Source organism: Telmatherina bonti (assembly GCF_933228915.1).
Source record: "Telmatherina bonti genome assembly, chromosome: 12".
NCBI lineage: Eukaryota > Metazoa > Chordata > Actinopteri > Atheriniformes > Telmatherinidae > Telmatherina > Telmatherina bonti.
The window spans coordinates 3,069,092-3,092,052 of record NC_136610.1 but is presented as its reverse complement, the minus strand read 5'-3'; the positions used below and the strand labels follow the sequence as shown (position 1 = coordinate 3,092,052).

Below are 22,961 nucleotides of genomic sequence, written 5' to 3'. Positions count from 1 at the left end.
AAGCTGATGGAGGCATGGGACTTCCCGATATCAAACTCTACTATTGGGCTTGTAATATTAAAATGGCAACCTACTGGTTATAGCCCTCAGGTTGGGTGGAGATGGAAGTATATAACTGCTTGCTCTCTTCTCCTCCAGCATTGCTTTTCACCTTTATCTATAGGAAGTACTGGATCCTTAAAAATCCAGTAGTCACACAAACATTATAGATTTGGTCTCAAATAGAAACTGGTTTGTGATGCTGATAATAATAAGGTTGTCATGTAGTACAACCTCAGAAATGCCATGAAGTTGGATTGTACCATATTGGAAAAAACAGACATTGTACTTCTTTTCTCACTTTGCAATGTATACTGCAATCTGAAAAAATACAGAAACTTCCAACTGATGATTTGAACAACACATCTGCTGCACTCCTGCCATCTTGTTTTAAACTGTGCTGATCTGACCATTTGTGAATGTTCACAGGATTTTGTCTGTATGGGTTTTTCTTATCTCTTATTGCTGCTTTTATTGTCCTAGGTCATTGTTGTTATTGTTGCTGTTATTGTCCTCTATCGTCCTAAATGTTTCCTTCAATCATGTGTAAACGTGAATTGTGTTTTAACACAAAGCTCTTTTTTGCCATTGGCAGTAACAAACAAACGTGTGTCTCAGGTGCCCTGGAAATGAATAAGAACATCACGTTCATTTGCTCCTTTATTACAGAACCTGTGGCGTGACTGCTGCACATGTACTGTACAATGACAATAATAATTGTGCAGCTTTAGTATGAAGAATGACTTTTTTCAACAAAACTATTTGATTTATGAAACCATCTTTGACCCCTTGTGAAAAAGTTAGCTTGATGTTTAGTTGTCTGAATTTTTTATGTTTAAAAGATAGTCTCCCAGACTGGCTGTTAATGAAATGAAATTGAAATGAAAAATACTTTATTAATCCCCAAAGGGAAATTCAATATTGTAGTATATAATAATAACTAGAGGAGGTCTTGTTCCGGAGGCTGATGGCTGCTGGCAGGAATGATCTTCTGTATCTTTCAGTCTTCCATGGGACCTGAAGAAGCCTCTCACTGAACACACTTTGTTGTTTCATCACTGTGTTGTGGAGAGGGTGTGAAGAATCCTCCATCATCTTCATCAGCATGTGCAGCATTCTTCTTTGGACAATCAGCTCCAGCGGCTCCAGAGTTACTCCAAGCACAGAAGCAGCTTTCTGGATCAGTTTGTTGATTCTCTTCAAGTCTCTGGTTCTGATGCTACTACCCCAGCAGATGCTGCAAAGCTGACTGCACTCTCCACAACAGACTTATAGAAGATAAGCAACATCTTGGTGCAGACGTTAAACCATCTCAGCTTCCTTAAGAAGTACAGTCTGCTCTGACCTTTCTTGTAGATGTAGTCAGTGTTGCATTTCCAGTCCAGTTTGTTGTCCAGCTGAACTCCAAGATACTTGTATTCCTCCACCACCTCCACCTCCTCTCCCAGGATGGAAACAGTGCTTTGTTTATTCTTCTTCCTCCTGAAGTCAACAATCATCTCTTTTGTTTTGCTGCTATTTAATATGAGATGATTGTCACCGCACCATTTAACAAACTGACTGACCAGTTCTCTGTACTCTGCTTCTTGTCCATCCCTGATACACCCCACAACTGCAGAGTCATCAGAGTATTTCTGCAGATGACAGGACTCAGAGTTGTACTGGAAGTCTGAGGTGTACAGAGTGAAGAGGAATGGCCAGAGTACAGTTCCTTGTGGTGCACCAGTGCTGCTGACCTCCATCTCAGACACACAACCTTTCAGTCTCACAAACTGGGGTCTGTTTGTGAGGTAGTCATAGATCCAGGTGGTTGTGGAGGTATCCACCTGGAATTTATGGAGCTTCTCACATAACAAAGCAGGCTGAATGGTATTAAAAGCACTGAGAAATGAAAGAACATGACCCTCAGAGTGCTGCCTGAATGGTCCAGATGAGAGTGTGCTCTCTGGAGCAGGTATATGATGGCATCTTCAACCCCAAGTCCATTACGATATGCAAACTGGAATGGGTCCTGAAAGGTGTTTACTTGCTTGTTGAGGTGAGCCAGTAAGAGTCTCTCCAGGACTTTCATGATGTGAGATGTCAGGGCAACTGGTCTGTAGTCACTTGGTTCAGCTGGTTGGGTTTTTTTAGGCACTGGAACAAGGCAGGAGGTTTTCCACAGCACTGGGACTCTATAAGGTCGAGTCAGACAGATGAGAAAAGGTTGAGTCAGACATGAAAAGGTCAAGTCAGATGTATAAAGGTTGAGTCATACAGAAGTGACAAGGTTGACTAGGTTGTGAAAAAGTAGTCAGATAAACATGAAATGGTCGAGCCAGACATTACTTATTTGAGTTAGACAAGAAAAAGTCTACTGAGACTGATGTGAGTAAAAAAGGTCAAGTCTGTCAGACATAAAAAGCTCGAGTTAGACATTTAAATGTAGTTGGTGAGACGTGTAAAGGTTGAGTTAGTCAGACATGTGTTGTGGAAAAAAGTCTGTCGATGACGAGGAGTCTGGTTCTGAAGTGGAAAAGATTACAAATTTTATTGAACAGAAAATTAAGTACAGAATAATACAAATTACAATTTGGAGAGACAGTCCAGAGGTCCGACAGGGCAGAAGTCTGGAATGTTCTACCTGAGTCCCCGGCTGAAGCATCCTTTTACCCTCGCATAAGGGCGTCAGTTGTCTGACCTGAATCTATGTTATTCTAAAGAAGAAATGTCTGTTGTTAGCTGTAACCCTCTTCAGAGGAAGAGAGTGTTCTAACTAATCAGATCCCAGATGTCTGAATGCAGACATGTCAGATCTACACATCGCTATGTCTGTAAAGGGAATAAGCAGACACTGGAACTAAGCTTAAGTTCATCATGATCTTTTCAGAAAGCCCACAAAGCCATAATCAGAAATGAATATACACTAGGACTATGAAATATATGAAAATCTAAGTCAGAACATAAAATTTCCCTGACACATGTAAAGATCAAGTCAGACTCAAGCATTGGGTGAGATAGACGTGAAAAGGTCGAGTTAGACAGACTTTAAACATTGAGTCAGATAGATGAGTCTGCCAGACAGGAAAGGGAGTCTGCCGGGCAGGAAAGGGAGTCTGCCAGGCGTGAGCTCACGTCCTGCTTTCCTTTAGCTGCTGCAAAAAGAAGCTTCATGAAACGGACGTGGATGTGTGTTTGTGTTTGTTCAGGTCAGGCAAAGCCGACATGGCTGCAGTCTACTTTGAGAAAATTGATGTGGAGGGTCATCACTTTGGTCCAGACTCTGATCAGGTCAAAACAGCTGTCAAACAGCTGGATTCCGTTATGCAGATGCTGACCAGCAGAATGAAGGTAAAACCCTCCTTCTATTGTCCATGATCAGGCTCTGGCTCTCCTCCTGATGGCTTACGACCATATTTTGTATTTCAGGACTTGAACATGGTGAAGCAACTTAACGTGCTGCTGTTTTCAGACCATGGTATGACCAGAATCCAGTGGATGGACAAGGTCATAGAGCTAGACCAACATATCAACATGTCTCACATCCAGAAGATGATGGACAGAGGACCGGTGGTCAGTCTGTGGCCTAAAAGCAACCAGTACCAGCAGGTATGACCAGCTTTGTGTCTTTCAGTGATGACGGCGGTCAAAGACCAGGATTGATCAGCCATGAATAGTCAGTCAGATTTCAGATCAGCATTTTCAGACCATATGCCCGTTGTCTTTGACCTGCCTCCCCGATGTAATAGAGGTAAACCTTATGCTCCTGTCCAATGCTGTTGTGTTGTAAATTTCCTCCACTGCACCTCAGTTCTCTGCAGCTTTTAACTTGGTTACATCCGAATCTCCAGGCTGCACTTAAGATGCTGAGACATTATCCTTTCACTTCAATTCTTCATGTCAAAGTATTCTAAATGAGGTGGCTCCACTAAAACCTAGGCTCAAACCTCTACTTTCGATGTCTAGACCTGATCCCTGGACAAATGACATCACACAAAGCCACTAGATGTGACTGGAAGAGAGCTGAGCTTAAGTGGAGAAAGGACCAACTACAGGTTTTCTTCCAGATGTTAAGGGACAGAGAACTATAAGAGCTGCTAAAACACAGTACTTTTTGGCTGTTGTTCCCTCTAAATGTAACAATCCTCATATTCTTTTTAAAACTGTTCATAAAGTTCTTAAATCTGCTTGCATGGAGAGCTCAACTGAAGTGAGAGAAATTTTTAAACTTCATTGATAATTATTTGACAATTAGGGCCCTCATTGATCCTCTTTCCTTTGACCAATTCACCTAGATCACATGTTCTGCTAGTTTTCATCAGTTTGAACCTGTTTCTCTGTCTTCTCACAGTGAAAAAATTGGTCATATAAAGCTTGTTGGGTCTCCCAAGGATCATTTTTCACCTCTGTGGGACTTTCTGTGCTCAATATTTTAAATTCTGGTTTATTAAATGGGACTATACCGACATCGTTTCGGCATGCAGCGGTGGGACTGTACCGACATCGTTTCGGCATGAAGCGGTGGGACTGTACCGACATCTTTTAGGCATGAAGCGGTGGGACTGTACCGACATCTTTTAGGCATGAAGCGGTGGGACTGTACCGACATCTTTTAGGCATGCAGCGGTGGGACTGTACCGACATCTTTTAGGCATGCAGCGGTGGGACTGTACCGACATCTTTTAGGCATGAAGCGGTGGGACTGTACCGACATCTTTTAGGCATGAAGCGGTGGGACTGTACCGACATCTTTTAGGCATGAAGCGGTGGGACTGTACCAACATCTTTTAGGCATGCAGCGGTGGGACTGTACCGACATCTTTTAGGCATGCAGCGGTGGGACTGTACCGACATCTTTTAGGCATGAAGCGGTGGGACTGTACCGACATCTTTTAGGCATGAAGCGGTGGGACTGTACCGACATCTTTTAGGCATGAAGCGGTGGGACTGTACCGACATCTTTTAGGCATGAAGCGGTGGGACTGTACCGACATCGTTTCGGCATGAAGCGGTGGGACTGTACCGACATCTTTTAGGCATGAAGCGGTGGGACTGTACCGACATCTTTTAGGCATGAAGCGGTGGGACTGTACCGACATCTTTTAGGCATGAAGCGGTGGGACTGTACCGACATCTTTTAGGCATGCAGCGGTGGGACTGTACCGACATCTTTTAGGCATGAAGCGGTGGGACTGTACCGACATCTTTTAGGCATGCAGCGGTGGGACTGTACCGACATCGTTAAGGCATGCAGCGGTGGGACTGTACCGACATCGTTTCGGCATGAAGCGGTGGGACTGTACCGACATCTTTTAGGCATGAAGCGGTGGGACTGTACCGACATCTTTTAAGCATGAAGCGGTGGGACTGTACCGACATCTTTTAGGCATGAAGCGGTTGGACTGTACCGACATCGTTTCGGCATGAAGCGGTGGGACTGTACCGACATCTTTTAGGCATGAAGCGGTGGGACTGTACCGACATCTTTTAGGCATGAAGCGGTGGGACTGTACCGACATCATTTCGGCATGCAGCGGTGGGACTGTACCGACATCGTTTCGGCATGAAGCGGTGGGACTGTACCGACATCGTTTCGGCATGAAGCGGTGGGACTGTACCGACATCGTTTCGGCATGAAGCGGTGGGACTGTACCGACATCGTTTCGGCATGAAGCGGTGGGACTGTACCGACATTTTTTAGGCATGAAGCGGTGGGACTGTACCGACATCTTTTAGGCATGCAGCGGTGGGACTGTACCGACATCTTTTAGGCATGAAGCGGTGGGACTGTGCCGACATTTTTTAGGCATGAAGCGGTGGGACTGTACCGACATCTTTTAGGCATGAAGCGGTGGGACTGTACCGACATCTTTTAGGCATGAAGCGGTGGGACTGTACCGACATCTTTTAGGCATGCAGCGGTGGGACTGTACCGACATCTTCTAAGCATGAAGCGGTGGGACTGTACCGACATCTTTTAGGCATGAAGCGGTGGGACTGTACCGACATCTTTTAGGCATGCAGCGGTGGGACTGTGCCGACATTTTTTAGGCATGCAGCGGTGGGACTGTACCGACATCTTTTAGGCATGAAGCGGTGGGACTGTACCGACATCTTTTAGGCATGAAGCGGTGGAACTGTACCGACATCTTTTAGGCATGAAGCAGTGGGACTATACCGACATCTTTTAGGCATGAAGCGGTGGGACTGTACCGACATCTTTTAGGCATGCAGCGGTGGGACTGTACCGACATCTTTTAGGCATGCAGCGGTGGGACTGTACCGACATCTTTTAGGCATGAAGCGGTGGGACTGTACCGACATCTTTTAGGCATGAAGCGGTGGGACTGTACCGACATCTTTTAGGCATGAAGCGGTGGGACTGTACCGACATCGTTTCGGCATGAAGCGGTGGGACTGTACCGACATCTTTTAGGCATGAAGCGGTGGGACTGTACCGACATCTTTTAGGCATGAAGCGGTGGGACTGTACCGACATCTTTTAGGCATGAAGCGGTGGGACTGTACCGACATCTTTTAGGCATGCAGCGGTGGGACTGTACCGACATCTTTTAGGCATGAAGCGGTGGGACTGTACCGACATCTTTTAGGCATGAAGCGGTGGGACTGTACCGACATCTTTTAGGCATGAAGCGGTGGGACTGTACCGACATCGTTTCGGCATGAAGCGGTGGGACTGTACCGACATCTTTTAGGCATGAAGCGGTGGGACTGTACCGACATCTTTTAGGCATGAAGCGGTGGGACTGTACCGACATCTTTTAGGCATGAAGCGGTGGGACTGTACCGACATCTTTTAGGCATGCAGCGGTGGGACTGTACCGACATCTTTTAGGCATGAAGCGGTGGGACTGTACCGACATCTTTTAGGCATGAAGCGGTGGGACTGTACCGACATCTTTTAGGCATGCAGCGGTGGGACTGTACCGACATCTTTTAGGCATGCAGCGGTGGGACTGTACCGACATCGTTAAGGCATGCAGCGGTGGGACTGTACCGACATCGTTTCGGCATGAAGCGGTGGGACTGTACCGACATCTTTTAGGCATGAAGCGGTGGGACTGTACCGACATCTTTTAAGCATGCGTGGGACTGTACCGACATCTTTTAGGCATGAAGCGGTGGGACTGTACCGACATCTTTTAGGCATGAAGCGGTGGGACTGTACCGACATCTTTTAGGCATGAAGCGGTGGGACTGTACCGACATCTTTTAGGCATGAAGCGGTGGGACTGTACCGACATCATTTAGGCATGCAGCGGTGGGACTGTACCGACATCGTTTCGGCATGAAGCGGTGGGACTGTACCGACATCGTTTCGGCATGAAGCGGTGGGACTGTACCGACATCGTTTAGGCATGAAGCGGTGGGACTGTACCGACCATCGTTTCGGCATGAAGCGGTGGGACTGTACCGACATCTTTTAGGCATGAAGCGGTGGGACTGTACCGACATTTTTTAGGCATGAAGCGGTGGGGACTGTACCGACATCTTTTAGGCATGCAGCGGTGGGACTGTACCGACATCTTTTAGGCATGAAGCGGTGGGACTGTGCCGACATTTTTTAGGCATGAAGCGGTGGGACTGTACCGACATCTTTTAGGCATGAAGCGGTGGGACTGTACCGACATCTTTTAGGCATGAAGCGGTGGGACTGTACCGACATCTTTTAGGCATGCAGCGGTGGGACTGTGCCGACATTTTTTAGGCATGAAGCGGTGGGACTGTACCGACATCTTTTAGGCATGCAGCGGTGGGACTGTGCCGACATTTTTTAGGCATGCAGCGGTGGGACTGTACCGACATCTTTTAGGCATGAAGCGGTGGGACTGTACCGACATCTTTTAGGCATGAAGCGGTGGAACTGTACCGACATCTTTTAGGCATGAAGCAGTGGGACTATACCGACATCTTTTAGGCATGAAGCGGTGGGACTGTACCGACATCTTTTAGGCATGCAGCGGTGGGACTGTACCGACATCTTTTAGGCATGCAGCGGTGGGACTGTACCGACATCTTTTAGGCATGAAGCGGTGGGACTGTACCGACATCTTTTAGGCATGAAGCGGTGGGACTGTACCGACATCTTTTAGGCATGAAGCGGTGGGACTGTACCGACATCGTTTCGGCATGAAGCGGTGGGACTGTACCGACATCTTTTAGGCATGAAGCGGTGGGACTGTACCGACATCTTTTAGGCATGAAGCGGTGGGACTGTACCGACATCTTTTAGGCATGAAGCGGTGGGACTGTACCGACATCTTTTAGGCATGCAGCGGTGGGACTGTACCGACATCTTTTAGGCATGAAGCGGTGGGACTGTACCGACATCTTTTAGGCATGCAGCGGTGGGACTGTCACCGACATCGTTAAGGCATGCAGCGGTGGGACTGTACCGACATCGTTTCGGCATGAAGCGGTGGGACTGTACCGACATCTTTTAGGCATGAAGCGGTGGGACTGTACCGACATCTTTTAAGCATGAAGCGGTGGGACTGTACCGACATCTTTTAGGCATGAAGCGGTTGGACTGTACCGACATCGTTTCGGCATGAAGCGGTGGGACTGTACCGACATCTTTTAGGCATGAAGCGGTGGGACTGTACCGACATCTTTTAGGCATGAAGCGGTGGGGACTGTACCGACATCATTTCGGCATGAAGCGGTGGGACTGTACCGACATCGTTTCGGCATGAAGCGGTGGGACTGTACCGACATCGTTTCGGCATGAAGCGGTGGGACTGTACCGACATCGTTTCGGCATGAAGCGGTGGGACTGTACCGACATCGTTTCGGCATGAAGCGGTGGGACTGTACCGACATTTTTTAGGCATGAAGCGGTGGGACTGTACCGACATCTTTTAGGCATGCAGCGGTGGGACTGTACCGACATCTTTTAGGCATGAAGCGGTGGGACTGTGCCGACATTTTTTAGGCATGAAGCGGTGGGACTGTACCGACATCTTTTAGGCATGAAGCGGTGGGACTGTACCGACATCTTTTAGGCATGCAGCGGTGGGACTGTGCCGACATTTTTTAGGCATGAAGCGGTGGGACTGTACCGACATCTTTTAGGCATGCAGCGGTGGGACTGTGCCGACATTTTTTAGGCATGCAGCGGTGGGACTGTACCGACATCTTTTAGGCATGAAGCGGTGGGACTGTACCGACATCTTTTAGGCATGAAGCGGTGGAACTGTACCGACATCTTTTAGGCATGAAGCAGTGGGACTATACCGACATCTTTTAGGCATGAAGCAATGGGACTGTACCGACATCGTTTCGGCATGAAGCGGTGGGACTGTACCGACATCTTTTAGGCATGAGGCGGTGGGACTGTACCGACATCTTTTAGGCATGCAGCGGTGGGACTGTACCGACATCGTTTCGGCATGAAGCGGTGGGACTGTACCGACATCTTTTAGGCATGAAGCGGTTGGACTGTACCGACATCTTTTAGGCATGAAGCGGTGGGACTGTACCGACATCTTTTAGGCATGAAGCGGTGGGACTGTACCGACATCTTTTAGGCATGAAGCGGTTGGACTGTACCGACATCTTTTAGGCATGAAGCGGTGGGACTGTACCGACATCTTTTAGGCATGCAGCGGTGGGACTGTACCGATATCTTTTAGGCATGAAGCGGTGGGACTGTACCGACATCTTTTAGGCATGAAGCGGTGGGACTGTACCGACATCTTTTAGGCATGAAGCAGTGGGACTGTACCGACATCTTTTAGGCATGCAGCGGTTGGACTGTACCGATATCTTTTAGGCATGAAGCGGTGGGACTGTACCGACATCTTTTAGGCATGCAGCGGTTGGACTGTACCGACATCTTTTAGGCATGCAGCGGTTGGACTGTACCGACATCTTTTAGGCATGAAGCGGTTGGACTGTACCGACATCTTTTAGGCATGAAGCGGTTGGACTGTACCGACATCTTTTAGGCATGAAGCGGTTGGACTGTACCGACATCTTTTAGGCATGCAGCGGTGGGACTGTACCGACATCTTTTAGGCATGAAGCCGTGGGACTGTACCGACATCTTTTAGGCATGCAGCGGTGGGACTGTACCGACATCTTTTAGGCATGCAGCGGTGAGGCACTGTACCGACATCTTTTAGGCATGAAGTGGTGGGACTGTACCGACATCTTTTAGGCATGAAGCGGTGGGACTGTACCGACATTTTTTAGGCATGAAGCGGTGGGACTGTACCGACATCTTTTAGGCATGCAGCGGTGGGACTGTACCGACATCTTTTAGGCATGAAGCGGTTGGACTGTACCGACATCTTTTAGGCATGCAGTTGTGGGACTGTACCGACATCTTTTAGGCATGCAGCGGTGGGACTGTACCGACATCTTTTAGGCATGCAGCAGTGGGACTGTACCGACATCTTTTAGGCATGAAGCAATGGGACTGTACCGACATCGTTTCGGCATGAAGCGGTGGGACTGTACCGACATCTTTTAGGCATGAAGCGGTGGGACTGTACCGACATCTTTTAGGCATGAAGCAGTGGGACTGTACCGACATCTTTTAGGCATGAAGCAATGGGACTGTACCGACATCGTTTCGGCATGAAGCGGTGGGACTGTACCGACATCTTTTAGGCATGAAGCGGTGGGACTGTACCGACATCTTTTAGGCATGAAGCAGTGGGACTGTACCGACATCTTTTAGGCATGAAGCAATGGGACTGTACCGACATCGTTTCGGCATGAAGCGGTGGGACTGTACCGACATCTTTTAGGCATGAAGCGGTGGGACTGTACCGACATCTTTTAGGCATGAAGCGGTGGGACTGTACCGACATCGTTTCGGCATGAAGCGGTGGGACTGTACCGACATCTTTTAGGCATGAAGCGGTGGGACTGTACCGACATCTTTTAGGCATGAAGCGGTGGGACTGTACCGACATCTTTTAGGCATGAAGCGGTGGGACTGTACCGACATCTTTTAGGCATGCAGCGGTGGGACTGTACCGACATCTTTTAGGCATGAAGCGGTGGGACTGTACCGACATCTTTTAGGCATGCAGCGGTGGGACTGTACCGACATCGTTAAGGCATGCAGCGGTGGGACTGTACCGACATCGTTTCGGCATGAAGCGGTGGGACTGTACCGACATCTTTTAGGCATGAAGCGGTGGGACTGTACCGACATCTTTTAAGCATGAAGCGGTGGGACTGTACCGACATCTTTTAGGCATGAAGCGGTTGGACTGTACCGACATCGTTTCGGCATGAAGCGGTGGGACTGTACCGACATCTTTTAGGCATGAAGCGGTGGGACTGTACCGACATCTTTTAGGCATGAAGCGGTGGGACTGTACCGACATCATTTCGGCATGCAGCGGTGGGACTGTACCGACATCGTTTCGGCATGAAGCGGTGGGACTGTACCGACATCGTTTCGGCATGAAGCGGTGGGACTGTACCGACATCGTTTCGGCATGAAGCGGTGGGACTGTACCGACATCGTTTCGGCATGAAGCGGTGGGACTGTACCGACATTTTTTAGGCATGAAGCGGTGGGACTGTACCGACATCTTTTAGGCATGCAGCGGTGGGACTGTACCGACATCTTTTAGGCATGAAGCGGTGGGACTGTGCCGACATTTTTTAGGCATGAAGCGGTGGGACTGTACCGACATCTTTTAGGCATGAAGCGGTGGGACTGTACCGACATCTTTTAGGCATGCAGCGGTGGGACTGTGCCGACATTTTTTAGGCATGAAGCGGTGGGACTGTACCGACATCTTTTAGGCATGCAGCGGTGGGACTGTGCCGACATTTTTTAGGCATGCAGCGGTGGGACTGTACCGACATCTTTTAGGCATGAAGCGGTGGGACTGTACCGACATCTTTTAGGCATGAAGCGGTGGAACTGTACCGACATCTTTTAGGCATGAAGCAGTGGGACTATACCGACATCTTTTAGGCATGAAGCAATGGGACTGTACCGACATCGTTTCGGCATGAAGCGGTGGGACTGTACCGACATCTTTTAGGCATGAGGCGGTGGGACTGTACCGACATCTTTTAGGCATGCAGCGGTGGGACTGTACCGACATCGTTTCGGCATGAAGCGGTGGGACTGTACCGACATCTTTTAGGCATGAAGCGGTTGGACTGTACCGACATCTTTTAGGCATGAAGCGGTGGGACTGTACCGACATCTTTTAGGCATGAAGCGGTGGGACTGTACCGACATCTTTTAGGCATGAAGCGGTTGGACTGTACCGACATCTTTTAGGCATGAAGCGGTGGGACTGTACCGACATCTTTTAGGCATGCAGCGGTGGGACTGTACCGATATCTTTTAGGCATGAAGCAGTGGGACTGTACCGACATCTTTTAGGCATGAAGCGGTGGGACTGTACCGACATCTTTTAGGCATGAAGCAGTGGGACTGTACCGACATCTTTTAGGCATGCAGCGGTTGGACTGTACCGATATCTTTTAGGCATGAAGCGGTGGGACTGTACCGACATCTTTTAGGCATGCAGCGGTTGGACTGTACCGACATCTTTTAGGCATGCAGCGGTTGGACTGTACCGACATCTTTTAGGCATGAAGCGGTTGGACTGTACCGACATCTTTTAGGCATGAAGCGGTTGGACTGTACCGACATCTTTTAGGCATGAAGCGGTTGGACTGTACCGACATCTTTTAGGCATGCAGCGGTGGGACTGTACCGACATCTTTTAGGCATGAAGCCGTGGGACTGTACCGACATCTTTTAGGCATGCAGCGGTGGGACTGTACCGACATCTTTTAGGCATGCAGCGGTGAGGCACTGTACCGACATCTTTTAGGCATGAAGTGGTGGGACTGTACCGACATCTTTTAGGCATGAAGCGGTGGGACTGTACCGACATTTTTTAGGCATGAAGCGGTGGGACTGTACCGACATCTTTTAGGCATGCAGCGGTGGGACTGTACCGACATCTTTTAGGCATGAAGCGGTTGGACTGTACCGACATCTTTTAGGCATGCAGTTGTGGGACTGTACCGACATCTTTTAGGCATGCAGCGGTGGGACTGTACCGACATCTTTTAGGCATGCAGCAGTGGGACTGTACCGACATCTTTTAGGCATGAAGCAATGGGACTGTACCGACATCGTTTCGGCATGAAGCGGTGGGACTGTACCGACATCTTTTAGGCATGAAGCGGTGGGACTGTACCGACATCTTTTAGGCATGAAGCAGTGGGACTGTACCGACATCTTTTAGGCATGAAGCAATGGGACTGTACCGACATCGTTTCGGCATGAAGCGGTGGGACTGTACCGACATCTTTTAGGCATGAAGCGGTGGGACTGTACCGACATCTTTTAGGCATGAAGCAGTGGGACTGTACCGACATCTTTTAGGCATGAAGCAATGGGACTGTACCGACATCGTTTCGGCATGAAGCGGTGGGACTGTACCGACATCTTTTAGGCATGAAGCGGTGGGACTGTACCGACATCTTTTAGGCATGAAGCAGTGGGACTGTACCGACATCTTTTAGGCATGCAGCGGTTGGACTGTACCGACATCTTTTAGGCATGAAGCTATTGGACTGTACCGACATCTTTTGGGCATGAAGCAGTGGCACTGTACCGACATCTTTTAGGCATGAAGCGGTGGGACTGTACCGACATCTTTTAGGCATGCAGCGGTGGGACCGTACCGACATCTTTTAGGCATGCAGCGGTGGGACCGTACCGACATCTTTTAGGCATGAAGCGGTGGGACCGTACCGACATCTTTTAGGCATGAAGCGGTTGGACTGTACCGACATCTTTTAGGCATGAAGCGGTGGGACTGTACCGACATCTTTTAGGCATGAAGCGGTGGGACTGTACCGACATCTTTTAGGCATGCAGCGGTGGGACTGTACCGACATCTTTTAGGCATGAAGCGGTGGGACTGTACCGACATCTTCTAGGCATGAAGCGGTGGGACTGTACCGACATTTTTTAGGCATGCAGCGGTGGGACTGTACCGACATCTTTTAGGCATGCAGCGGTGGGACTGTACCGACATCGTTTCGGCATGCAGCGGTGGGACTGTACCGACATCGTTTCGGCATGCAGCGGTGGGACTGTACCGACATCTTTTAGGCATGCAGCAGTGGGACTGTACCGACATCTTTTAGGCATGAAGCAATGGGACTGTACCGACATCGTTTCGGCATGAAGCGGTGGGACTGTACCGACATCTTTTAGGCATGAAGCGGTGGGGCTGTACCGACATCTTTTAGGCATGAAGCAGTGGGACTGTACCGACATCTTTTAGGCATGAAGCGGTGGGACTGTACCGACATCTTTTAGGCATGAAGCGGTTGGACTGTACCGACATCTTTTAGGCATGAAGCGGTTGGACTGTACCGACATCTTTTAGGCATGAAGCGGTGGGACTGTACCGACATCTTTTAGGCATGAAGCGGTGGGACTGTACCGACATCTTTTAGGCATGAAGCGGTTGGACTGTACCGACATCTTTTAGGCATGAAGCGGTGGGACCGTACCGACATCTTTTAGGCATGAAGCGGTTGGACTGTACCGACATCTTTTAGGCATGAAGCGGTTGGACTGTACCGACATCTTTTAGGCATGCAGTTGTGGGACTGTACCGACATCTTTTAGGCATGCAGCGGTGGGACTGTACCGACATCTTTTAGGCATGAAGCGGTTGGACTGTACCGACATCTTTTAGGCATGAAGCGGTTGGACTGTACCGACATCTTTTAGGCATGCAGTTGTGGGACTGTACCGACATCTTTTAGGCATGCAGCGGTGGGACTGTACCGACATCTTTTAGGCATGCAGCAGTGGGACTGTACCGACATCTTTTAGGCATGAAGCGGTTGGACTGTACCGACATCTTTTAGGCATGAAGCGGTTGGACTGTACCGACATCTTTTAGGCATGCAGTTGTGGGACTGTACCGACATCTTTTAGGCATGCAGCGGTGGGACTGTACCGACATCTTTTAGGCATGCAGCAGTGGGACTGTACCGACATCTTTTAGGCATGAAGCAATGGGACTGTACCGACATCGTTTCGGCATGAAGCGGTGGGACTGTACCGACATCTTTTAGGCATGCAGCAGTGGGACTGTACCGACATCTTTTAGGCATGAAGCAATGGGACTGTACCGACATCGTTTCGGCATGAAGCGGTGGGACTGTACCGACATCTTTTAGGCATGCAGCAGTGGGACTGTACCGACATCTTTTAGGCATGAAGCGGTGGGACTGTACCGACATCGTTTCGGCATGAAGCCGTGGGACTGTACCGACATCTTTTAGGCATGAAGCGGTGGGGCTGTACCGACATCTTTTAGGCATGAAGCAGTGGGACTGTACCGACATCTTTTAGGCATGAAGCGGTGGGACTGTACCGACATCTTTTAGGCATGAAGCGGTTGGACTGTACCGACATCTTTTAGGCATGAAGCGGTTGGACTGTACCGACATCTTTTAGGCATGAAGCGGTGGGACTGTACCGACATCTTTTAGGCATGAAGCGGTGGGACTGTACCGACATCTTTTAGGCATGAAGCAGTGGGACTGTATCGACATCTTTTAGGCATGAAGCGGTGGGACTGTACCGACATCTTTTAGGCATGAAGCGGTGGGACTGTACCGACATCTTTTAGGCATGAAGCGGTTGGACTGTACCGACATCTTTTAGGCATGCAGTTGTGGGACTGTACCGACATCTTTTAGGCATGCAGCGGTGGGACTGTACCGACATCTTTTAGGCATGAAGCGGTGGGACTGTACCGACATCTTTTAGGCATGAAGCAGTGGGACTGTACCGACATCTTTTAGGCACAAAGCAATGGGACTGTACCGACATCGTTTCGGCATGAAGCGGTGGGACTGTACCGACATCTTTTAGGCATGAAGCGGTGGGACTGTACCGACATCTTTTAGGCATGAAGCAGTGGGACTGTACCGACATCTTTTAGGCATGCAGCGGTTGGACTGTACCGACATCTTTTAGGCATGAAGCTATTGGACTGTACCGACATCTTTTAGGCATGAAGCGGTGGGACTGTACCAACATCTTTTAGGCATGAAGCGGTGGGACTGTACCGACATCTTTTAGGCATGAAGCAGTGGGACTGTACCGACATCTTTTGGGCATGAAGCGGTGGGACTGTACCGACATCTTTTAGGCATGCAGCGGTGGGACTGTACCGACATCTTTTAGGCATGCAGCGGTGGGACTGTACCGACATCTTTTAGGCATGAAGCGGTGGGACCGTACCGACATCTTTTAGGCATGAAGCGGTTGGACTGTACCGACATCTTTTAGGCATGAAGCGGTGGGACTGTACCGACATCTTTTAGGCATGAAGCGGTGGGACTGTACCGACATCTTTTAGGCATGCAGCGGTGGGACTGTACCGACATCTTTTAGGCATGAAGCAGTGGGACTGTACCGACATCTTCTAGGCATGAAGCGGTGGGACTGTACCGACATTTTTTAGGCATGCAGCGGTGGGACTGTACCGACATCTTTTAGGCATGCAGCGGTGGGACTGTACCGACATCTTTTAGGCATGCAGCGGTGGGACTGTACCGACATCTTTTAGGCATGAAGCCGTGGGACTGTACCGACATCTTTTAGGCATGCAGCGGTGGGACTGTACCGACATCTTTTAGGCATGCAGCGGTGAGGCACTGTACCGACATCTTTTAGGCATGAAGTGGTGGGACTGTACCGACATCTTTTAGGCATGAAGCGGTGGGACTGTACCGACATTTTTTAGGCATGAAGCGGTGGGACTGTACCGACATCTTTTAGGCATGCAGCGGTGGGACTGTACCGACATCTTTTAGGCATGAAGCGGTTGGACTGTACCGACATCTTTTAGGCATGCAGTTGTGGGACTGTACCGACATCTTTTAGGCATGCAGCGGTGGGACTGTACCGACATCTTTTAGGCATGCAGCAGTGGGACTGTACCGACATCTTTTAGGCATGAAGCAATGGGACTGTACCGACATCGTTTCGGCATGAAGCGGTGGGACTGTACCGACATCTTTTAGGCATGAAGCGGTGGGACTGTACCGACATCTTTTAGGCATGAAGCAGTGGGACTGTACCGACATCTTTTAGGCATGAAGCAATGGGACTGTACCGACATCGTTTCGGCATGAAGCGGTGGGACTGTACCGACATCTTTTAGGCATGAAGCGGTGGGACTGTACCGACATCTTTTAGGCATGAAGCGGTGAGGCACTGTACCGACATCTTTTAGGCATGAAGTGGTGGGACTGTACCGACATCTTTTAGGCATGAAGCGGTGGGACTGTACCGACATTTTTTAGGCATGAAGCGGTGGGACTGTACCGACATCTTTTAGGCATGCAGCGGTGGGACTGTACCGACATCTTTTAGGCATGAAGCGGTTGGACTGTACCGACATCTTTTAGGCATGCAGTTGTGGGACTGTACCGACATCTTTTAGGCATGCAGCGGTGGGACTGTACCGACATCTTTTAGGCATGCAGCAGTGGGACTGTACCGACATCTTTTAGGCATGAAGCAATGGGACTGTACCGACATCGTTTCGGCATGAAGCGGTGGGACTGTACCGACATCTTTTAGGCATGAAGCGGTGGGACTGTACCGACATCTTTTAGGCATGAAGCAGTGGGACTGTACCGACATCTTTTAGGCATGAAGCAATGGGACTGTACCGACATCGTTTCGGCATGAAGCGGTGGGACTGTACCGACATCTTTTAGGCATGAAGCGGTGGGACTGTACCGACATCTTTTAGGCATGAAGCAGTGGGACTGTACCGACATCTTTTAGGCATGAAGCAATGGGACTGTACCGACATCGTTTCGGCATGAAGCGGTGGGACTGTACCGACATCTTTTAGGCATGAAGCGGTGGGACTGTACCGACATCTTTTAGGCATGAAGCAGTGGGACTGTACCGACATCTTTTAGGCATGAAGCAATGGGACTGTACCGACATCGTTTCGGCATGAAGCGGTGGGACTGTACCGACATCTTTTAGGCATGAAGCGGTGGGACTGTACCGACATCTTTTAGGCATGAAGCGGTGAGGCACTGTACCGACATCTTTTAGGCATGAAGTGGTGGGACTGTACCGACATCTTTTAGGCATGAAGCGGTGGGACTGTACCGACATTTTTTAGGCATGAAGCGGTGGGACTGTACCGACATCTTTTAGGCATGCAGCGGTGGGACTGTACCGACATCTTTTAGGCATGAAGCGGTTGGACTGTACCGACATCTTTTAGGCATGCAGTTGTGGGACTGTACCGACATCTTTTAGGCATGCAGCGGTGGGACTGTACCGACATCTTTTAGGCATGCAGCAGTGGGACTGTACCGACATCTTTTAGGCATGAAGCAATGGGACTGTACCGACATCGTTTCGGCATGAAGCGGTGGGACTGTACCGACATCTTTTAGGCATGAAGCGGTGGGACTGTACCGACATCTTTTAGGCATGAAGCAGTGGGACTGTACCGACATCTTTTAGGCATGAAGCAATGGGACTGTACCGACATCGTTTCGGCATGAAGCGGTGGGACTGTACCGACATCTTTTAGGCATGAAGCGGTGGGACTGTACCGACATCTTTTAGGCATGAAGCAGTGGGACTGTACCGACATCTTTTAGGCATGAAGCAATGGGACTGTACCGACATCGTTTCGGCATGAAGCGGTGGGACTGTACCGACATCTTTTAGGCATGAAGCGGTGGGACTGTACCGACATCTTTTAGGCATGAAGCAGTGGGACTGTACCGACATCTTTTAGGCATGCAGCGGTTGGACTGTACCGACATCTTTTAGGCATGAAGCAATGGGACTGTACCGACATCGTTTCGGCATGAAGCGGTGGGACTGTACCGACATCTTTTAGGCATGAGGCGGTGGGACTGTACCGACATCTTTTAGGCATGCAGCGGTGGGACTGTACCGACATCGTTTCGGCATGAAGCGGTGGGACTGTACCGACATCTTTTAGGCATGAAGCGGTTGGACTGTACCGACATCTTTTAGGCATGAAGCGGTGGGACTGTACCGACATCTTTTAGGCATGAAGCGGTGGGACTGTACCGACATCTTTTAGGCATGAAGCGGTTGGACTGTACCGACATCTTTTAGGCATGAAGCGGTGGGACTGTACCGACATCTTTTAGGCATGCAGCGGTGGGACTGTACCGATATCTTTTAGGCATGAAGCAGTGGGACTGTACCGACATCTTTTAGGCATGAAGCGGTGGGACTGTACCGACATCTTTTAGGCATGAAGCAGTGGGACTGTACCGACATCTTTTAGGCATGCAGCGGTTGGACTGTACCGATATCTTTTAGGCATGAAGCGGTGGGACTGTACCGACATCTTTTAGGCATGCAGCGGTTGGACTGTACCGACATCTTTTAGGCATGCAGCGGTTGGACTGTACCGACATCTTTTAGGCATGAAGCGGTTGGACTGTACCGACATCTTTTAGGCATGAAGCGGTTGGACTGTACCGACATCTTTTAGGCATGAAGCGGTTGGACTGTACCGACATCTTTTAGGCATGCAGCGGTGGGACTGTACCGACATCTTTTAGGCATGAAGCCGTGGGACTGTACCGACATCTTTTAGGCATGCAGCGGTGGGACTGTACCGACATCTTTTAGGCATGCAGCGGTGAGGCACTGTACCGACATCTTTTAGGCATGAAGTGGTGGGACTGTACCGACATCTTTTAGGCATGAAGCGGTGGGACTGTACCGACATTTTTTAGGCATGAAGCGGTGGGACTGTACCGACATCTTTTAGGCATGCAGCGGTGGGACTGTACCGACATCTTTTAGGCATGAAGCGGTTGGACTGTACCGACATCTTTTAGGCATGCAGTTGTGGGACTGTACCGACATCTTTTAGGCATGCAGCGGTGGGACTGTACCGACATCTTTTAGGCATGCAGCAGTGGGACTGTACCGACATCTTTTAGGCATGAAGCAATGGGACTGTACCGACATCGTTTCGGCATGAAGCGGTGGGACTGTACCGACATCTTTTAGGCATGAAGCGGTGGGACTGTACCGACATCTTTTAGGCATGAAGCAGTGGGACTGTACCGACATCTTTTAGGCATGAAGCAATGGGACTGTACCGACATCGTTTCGGCATGAAGCGGTGGGACTGTACCGACATCTTTTAGGCATGAAGCGGTGGGACTGTACCGACATCTTTTAGGCATGAAGCAGTGGGACTGTACCGACATCTTTTAGGCATGAAGCAATGGGACTGTACCGACATCGTTTCGGCATGAAGCGGTGGGACTGTACCGACATCTTTTAGGCATGAAGCGGTGGGACTGTACCGACATCTTTTAGGCATGAAGCAGTGGGACTGTACCGACATCTTTTAGGCATGCAGCGGTTGGACTGTACCGACATCTTTTAGGCATGAAGCTATTGGACTGTACCGACATCTTTTGGGCATGAAGCAGTGGCACTGTACCGACATCTTTTAGGCATGAAGCGGTGGGACTGTACCGACATCTTTTAGGCATGCAGCGGTGGGACCGTACCGACATCTTTTAGGCATGCAGCGGTGGGACCGTACCGACATCTTTTAGGCATGAAGCGGTGGGACCGTACCGACATCTTTTAGGCATGAAGCGGTTGGACTGTACCGACATCTTTTAGGCATGAAGCGGTGGGACTGTACCGACATCTTTTAGGCATGAAGCGGTGGGACTGTACCGACATCTTTTAGGCATGCAGCGGTGGGACTGTACCGACATCTTTTAGGCATGAAGCGGTGGGACTGTACCGACATCTTCTAGGCATGAAGCGGTGGGACTGTACCGACATTTTTTAGGCATGCAGCGGTGGGACTGTACCGACATCTTTTAGGCATGCAGCGGTGGGACTGTACCGACATCGTTTCGGCATGCAGCGGTGGGACTGTACCGACATCGTTTCGGCATGCAGCGGTGGGACTGTACCGACATCTTTTAGGCATGCAGCAGTGGGACTGTACCGACATCTTTTAGGCATGAAGCAATGGGACTGTACCGACATCGTTTCGGCATGAAGCGGTGGGACTGTACCGACATCTTTTAGGCATGAAGCGGTGGGGCTGTACCGACATCTTTTAGGCATGAAGCAGTGGGACTGTACCGACATCTTTTAGGCATGAAGCGGTGGGACTGTACCGACATCTTTTAGGCATGAAGCGGTTGGACTGTACCGACATCTTTTAGGCATGAAGCGGTTGGACTGTACCGACATCTTTTAGGCATGAAGCGGTGGGACTGTACCGACATCTTTTAGGCATGAAGCGGTGGGACTGTACCGACATCTTTTAGGCATGAAGCGGTTGGACTGTACCGACATCTTTTAGGCATGAAGCGGTGGGACCGTACCGACATCTTTTAGGCATGAAGCGGTTGGACTGTACCGACATCTTTTAGGCATGAAGCGGTTGGACTGTACCGACATCTTTTAGGCATGCAGTTGTGGGACTGTACCGACATCTTTTAGGCATGCAGCGGTGGGACTGTACCGACATCTTTTAGGCATGAAGCGGTTGGACTGTACCGACATCTTTTAGGCATGAAGCGGTTGGACTGTACCGACATCTTTTAGGCATGCAGTTGTGGGACTGTACCGACATCTTTTAGGCATGCAGCGGTGGGACTGTACCGACATCTTTTAGGCATGCAGCAGTGGGACTGTACCGACATCTTTTAGGCATGAAGCGGTTGGACTGTACCGACATCTTTTAGGCATGAAGCGGTTGGACTGTACCGACATCTTTTAGGCATGCAGTTGTGGGACTGTACCGACATCTTTTAGGCATGCAGCGGTGGGACTGTACCGACATCTTTTAGGCATGAAGCAATGGGACTGTACCGACATCGTTTCGGCATGAAGCGGTGGGACTGTACCGACATCTTTTAGGCATGCAGCAGTGGGACTGTACCGACATCTTTTAGGCATGAAGCAATGGGACTGTACCGACATCGTTTCGGCATGAAGCGGTGGGACTGTACCGACATCTTTTAGGCATGCAGCAGTGGGACTGTACCGACATCTTTTAGGCATGAAGCGGTGGGACTGTACCGACATCGTTTCGGCATGAAGCCGTGGGACTGTACCGACATCTTTTAGGCATGAAGCGGTGGGGCTGTACCGACATCTTTTAGGCATGAAGCAGTGGGACTGTACCGACATCTTTTAGGCATGCAGCGGTGGGACTGTACCGACATCTTTTAGGCATGAAGCCGTGGGACTGTACCGACATCTTTTAGGCATGCAGCGGTGGGACTGTACCGACATCTTTTAGGCATGCAGCGGTGAGGCACTGTACCGACATCTTTTAGGCATGAAGTGGTGGGACTGTACCGACATCTTTTAGGCATGAAGCGGTGGGACTGTACCGACATTTTTTAGGCATGAAGCGGTGGGACTGTACCGACATCTTTTAGGCATGCAGCGGTGGGACTGTACCGACATCTTTTAGGCATGAAGCGGTTGGACTGTACCGACATCTTTTAGGCATGCAGTTGTGGGACTGTACCGACATCTTTTAGGCATGCAGCGGTGGGACTGTACCGACATCTTTTAGGCATGCAGCAGTGGGACTGTACCGACATCTTTTAGGCATGAAGCAATGGGACTGTACCGACATCGTTTCGGCATGAAGCGGTGGGACTGTACCGACATCTTTTAGGCATGAAGCGGTGGGACTGTACCGACATCTTTTAGGCATGAAGCAGTGGGACTGTACCGACATCTTTTAGGCATGAAGCAATGGGACTGTACCGACATCGTTTCGGCATGAAGCGGTGGGACTGTACCGACATCTTTTAGGCATGAAGCGGTGGGACTGTACCGACATCTTTTAGGCATGAAG

At 49.8% G+C, this 22,961-nt stretch overlaps 1 protein-coding gene across 1 annotated transcript in view; it reads left to right on the top strand.

Annotated features, from left to right (window-relative positions):
* The window catches only part of enpp6 (ectonucleotide pyrophosphatase/phosphodiesterase 6), a gene marked incomplete at its 5' end in the record, with an annotated part of 98,753 nt that overhangs the window by 34,510 nt on the left and 41,282 nt on the right, over positions 1-22,961 (top strand). Inside the window, 2 exons of the mRNA XM_079249702.1 lie at positions 3,228-3,369; positions 3,448-3,627. Coding sequence (XP_079105828.1) covers positions 3,228-3,369; positions 3,448-3,627 — 322 coding nt within the window. The remainder of the gene's footprint in view (positions 1-3,227; positions 3,370-3,447; positions 3,628-22,961) is intronic.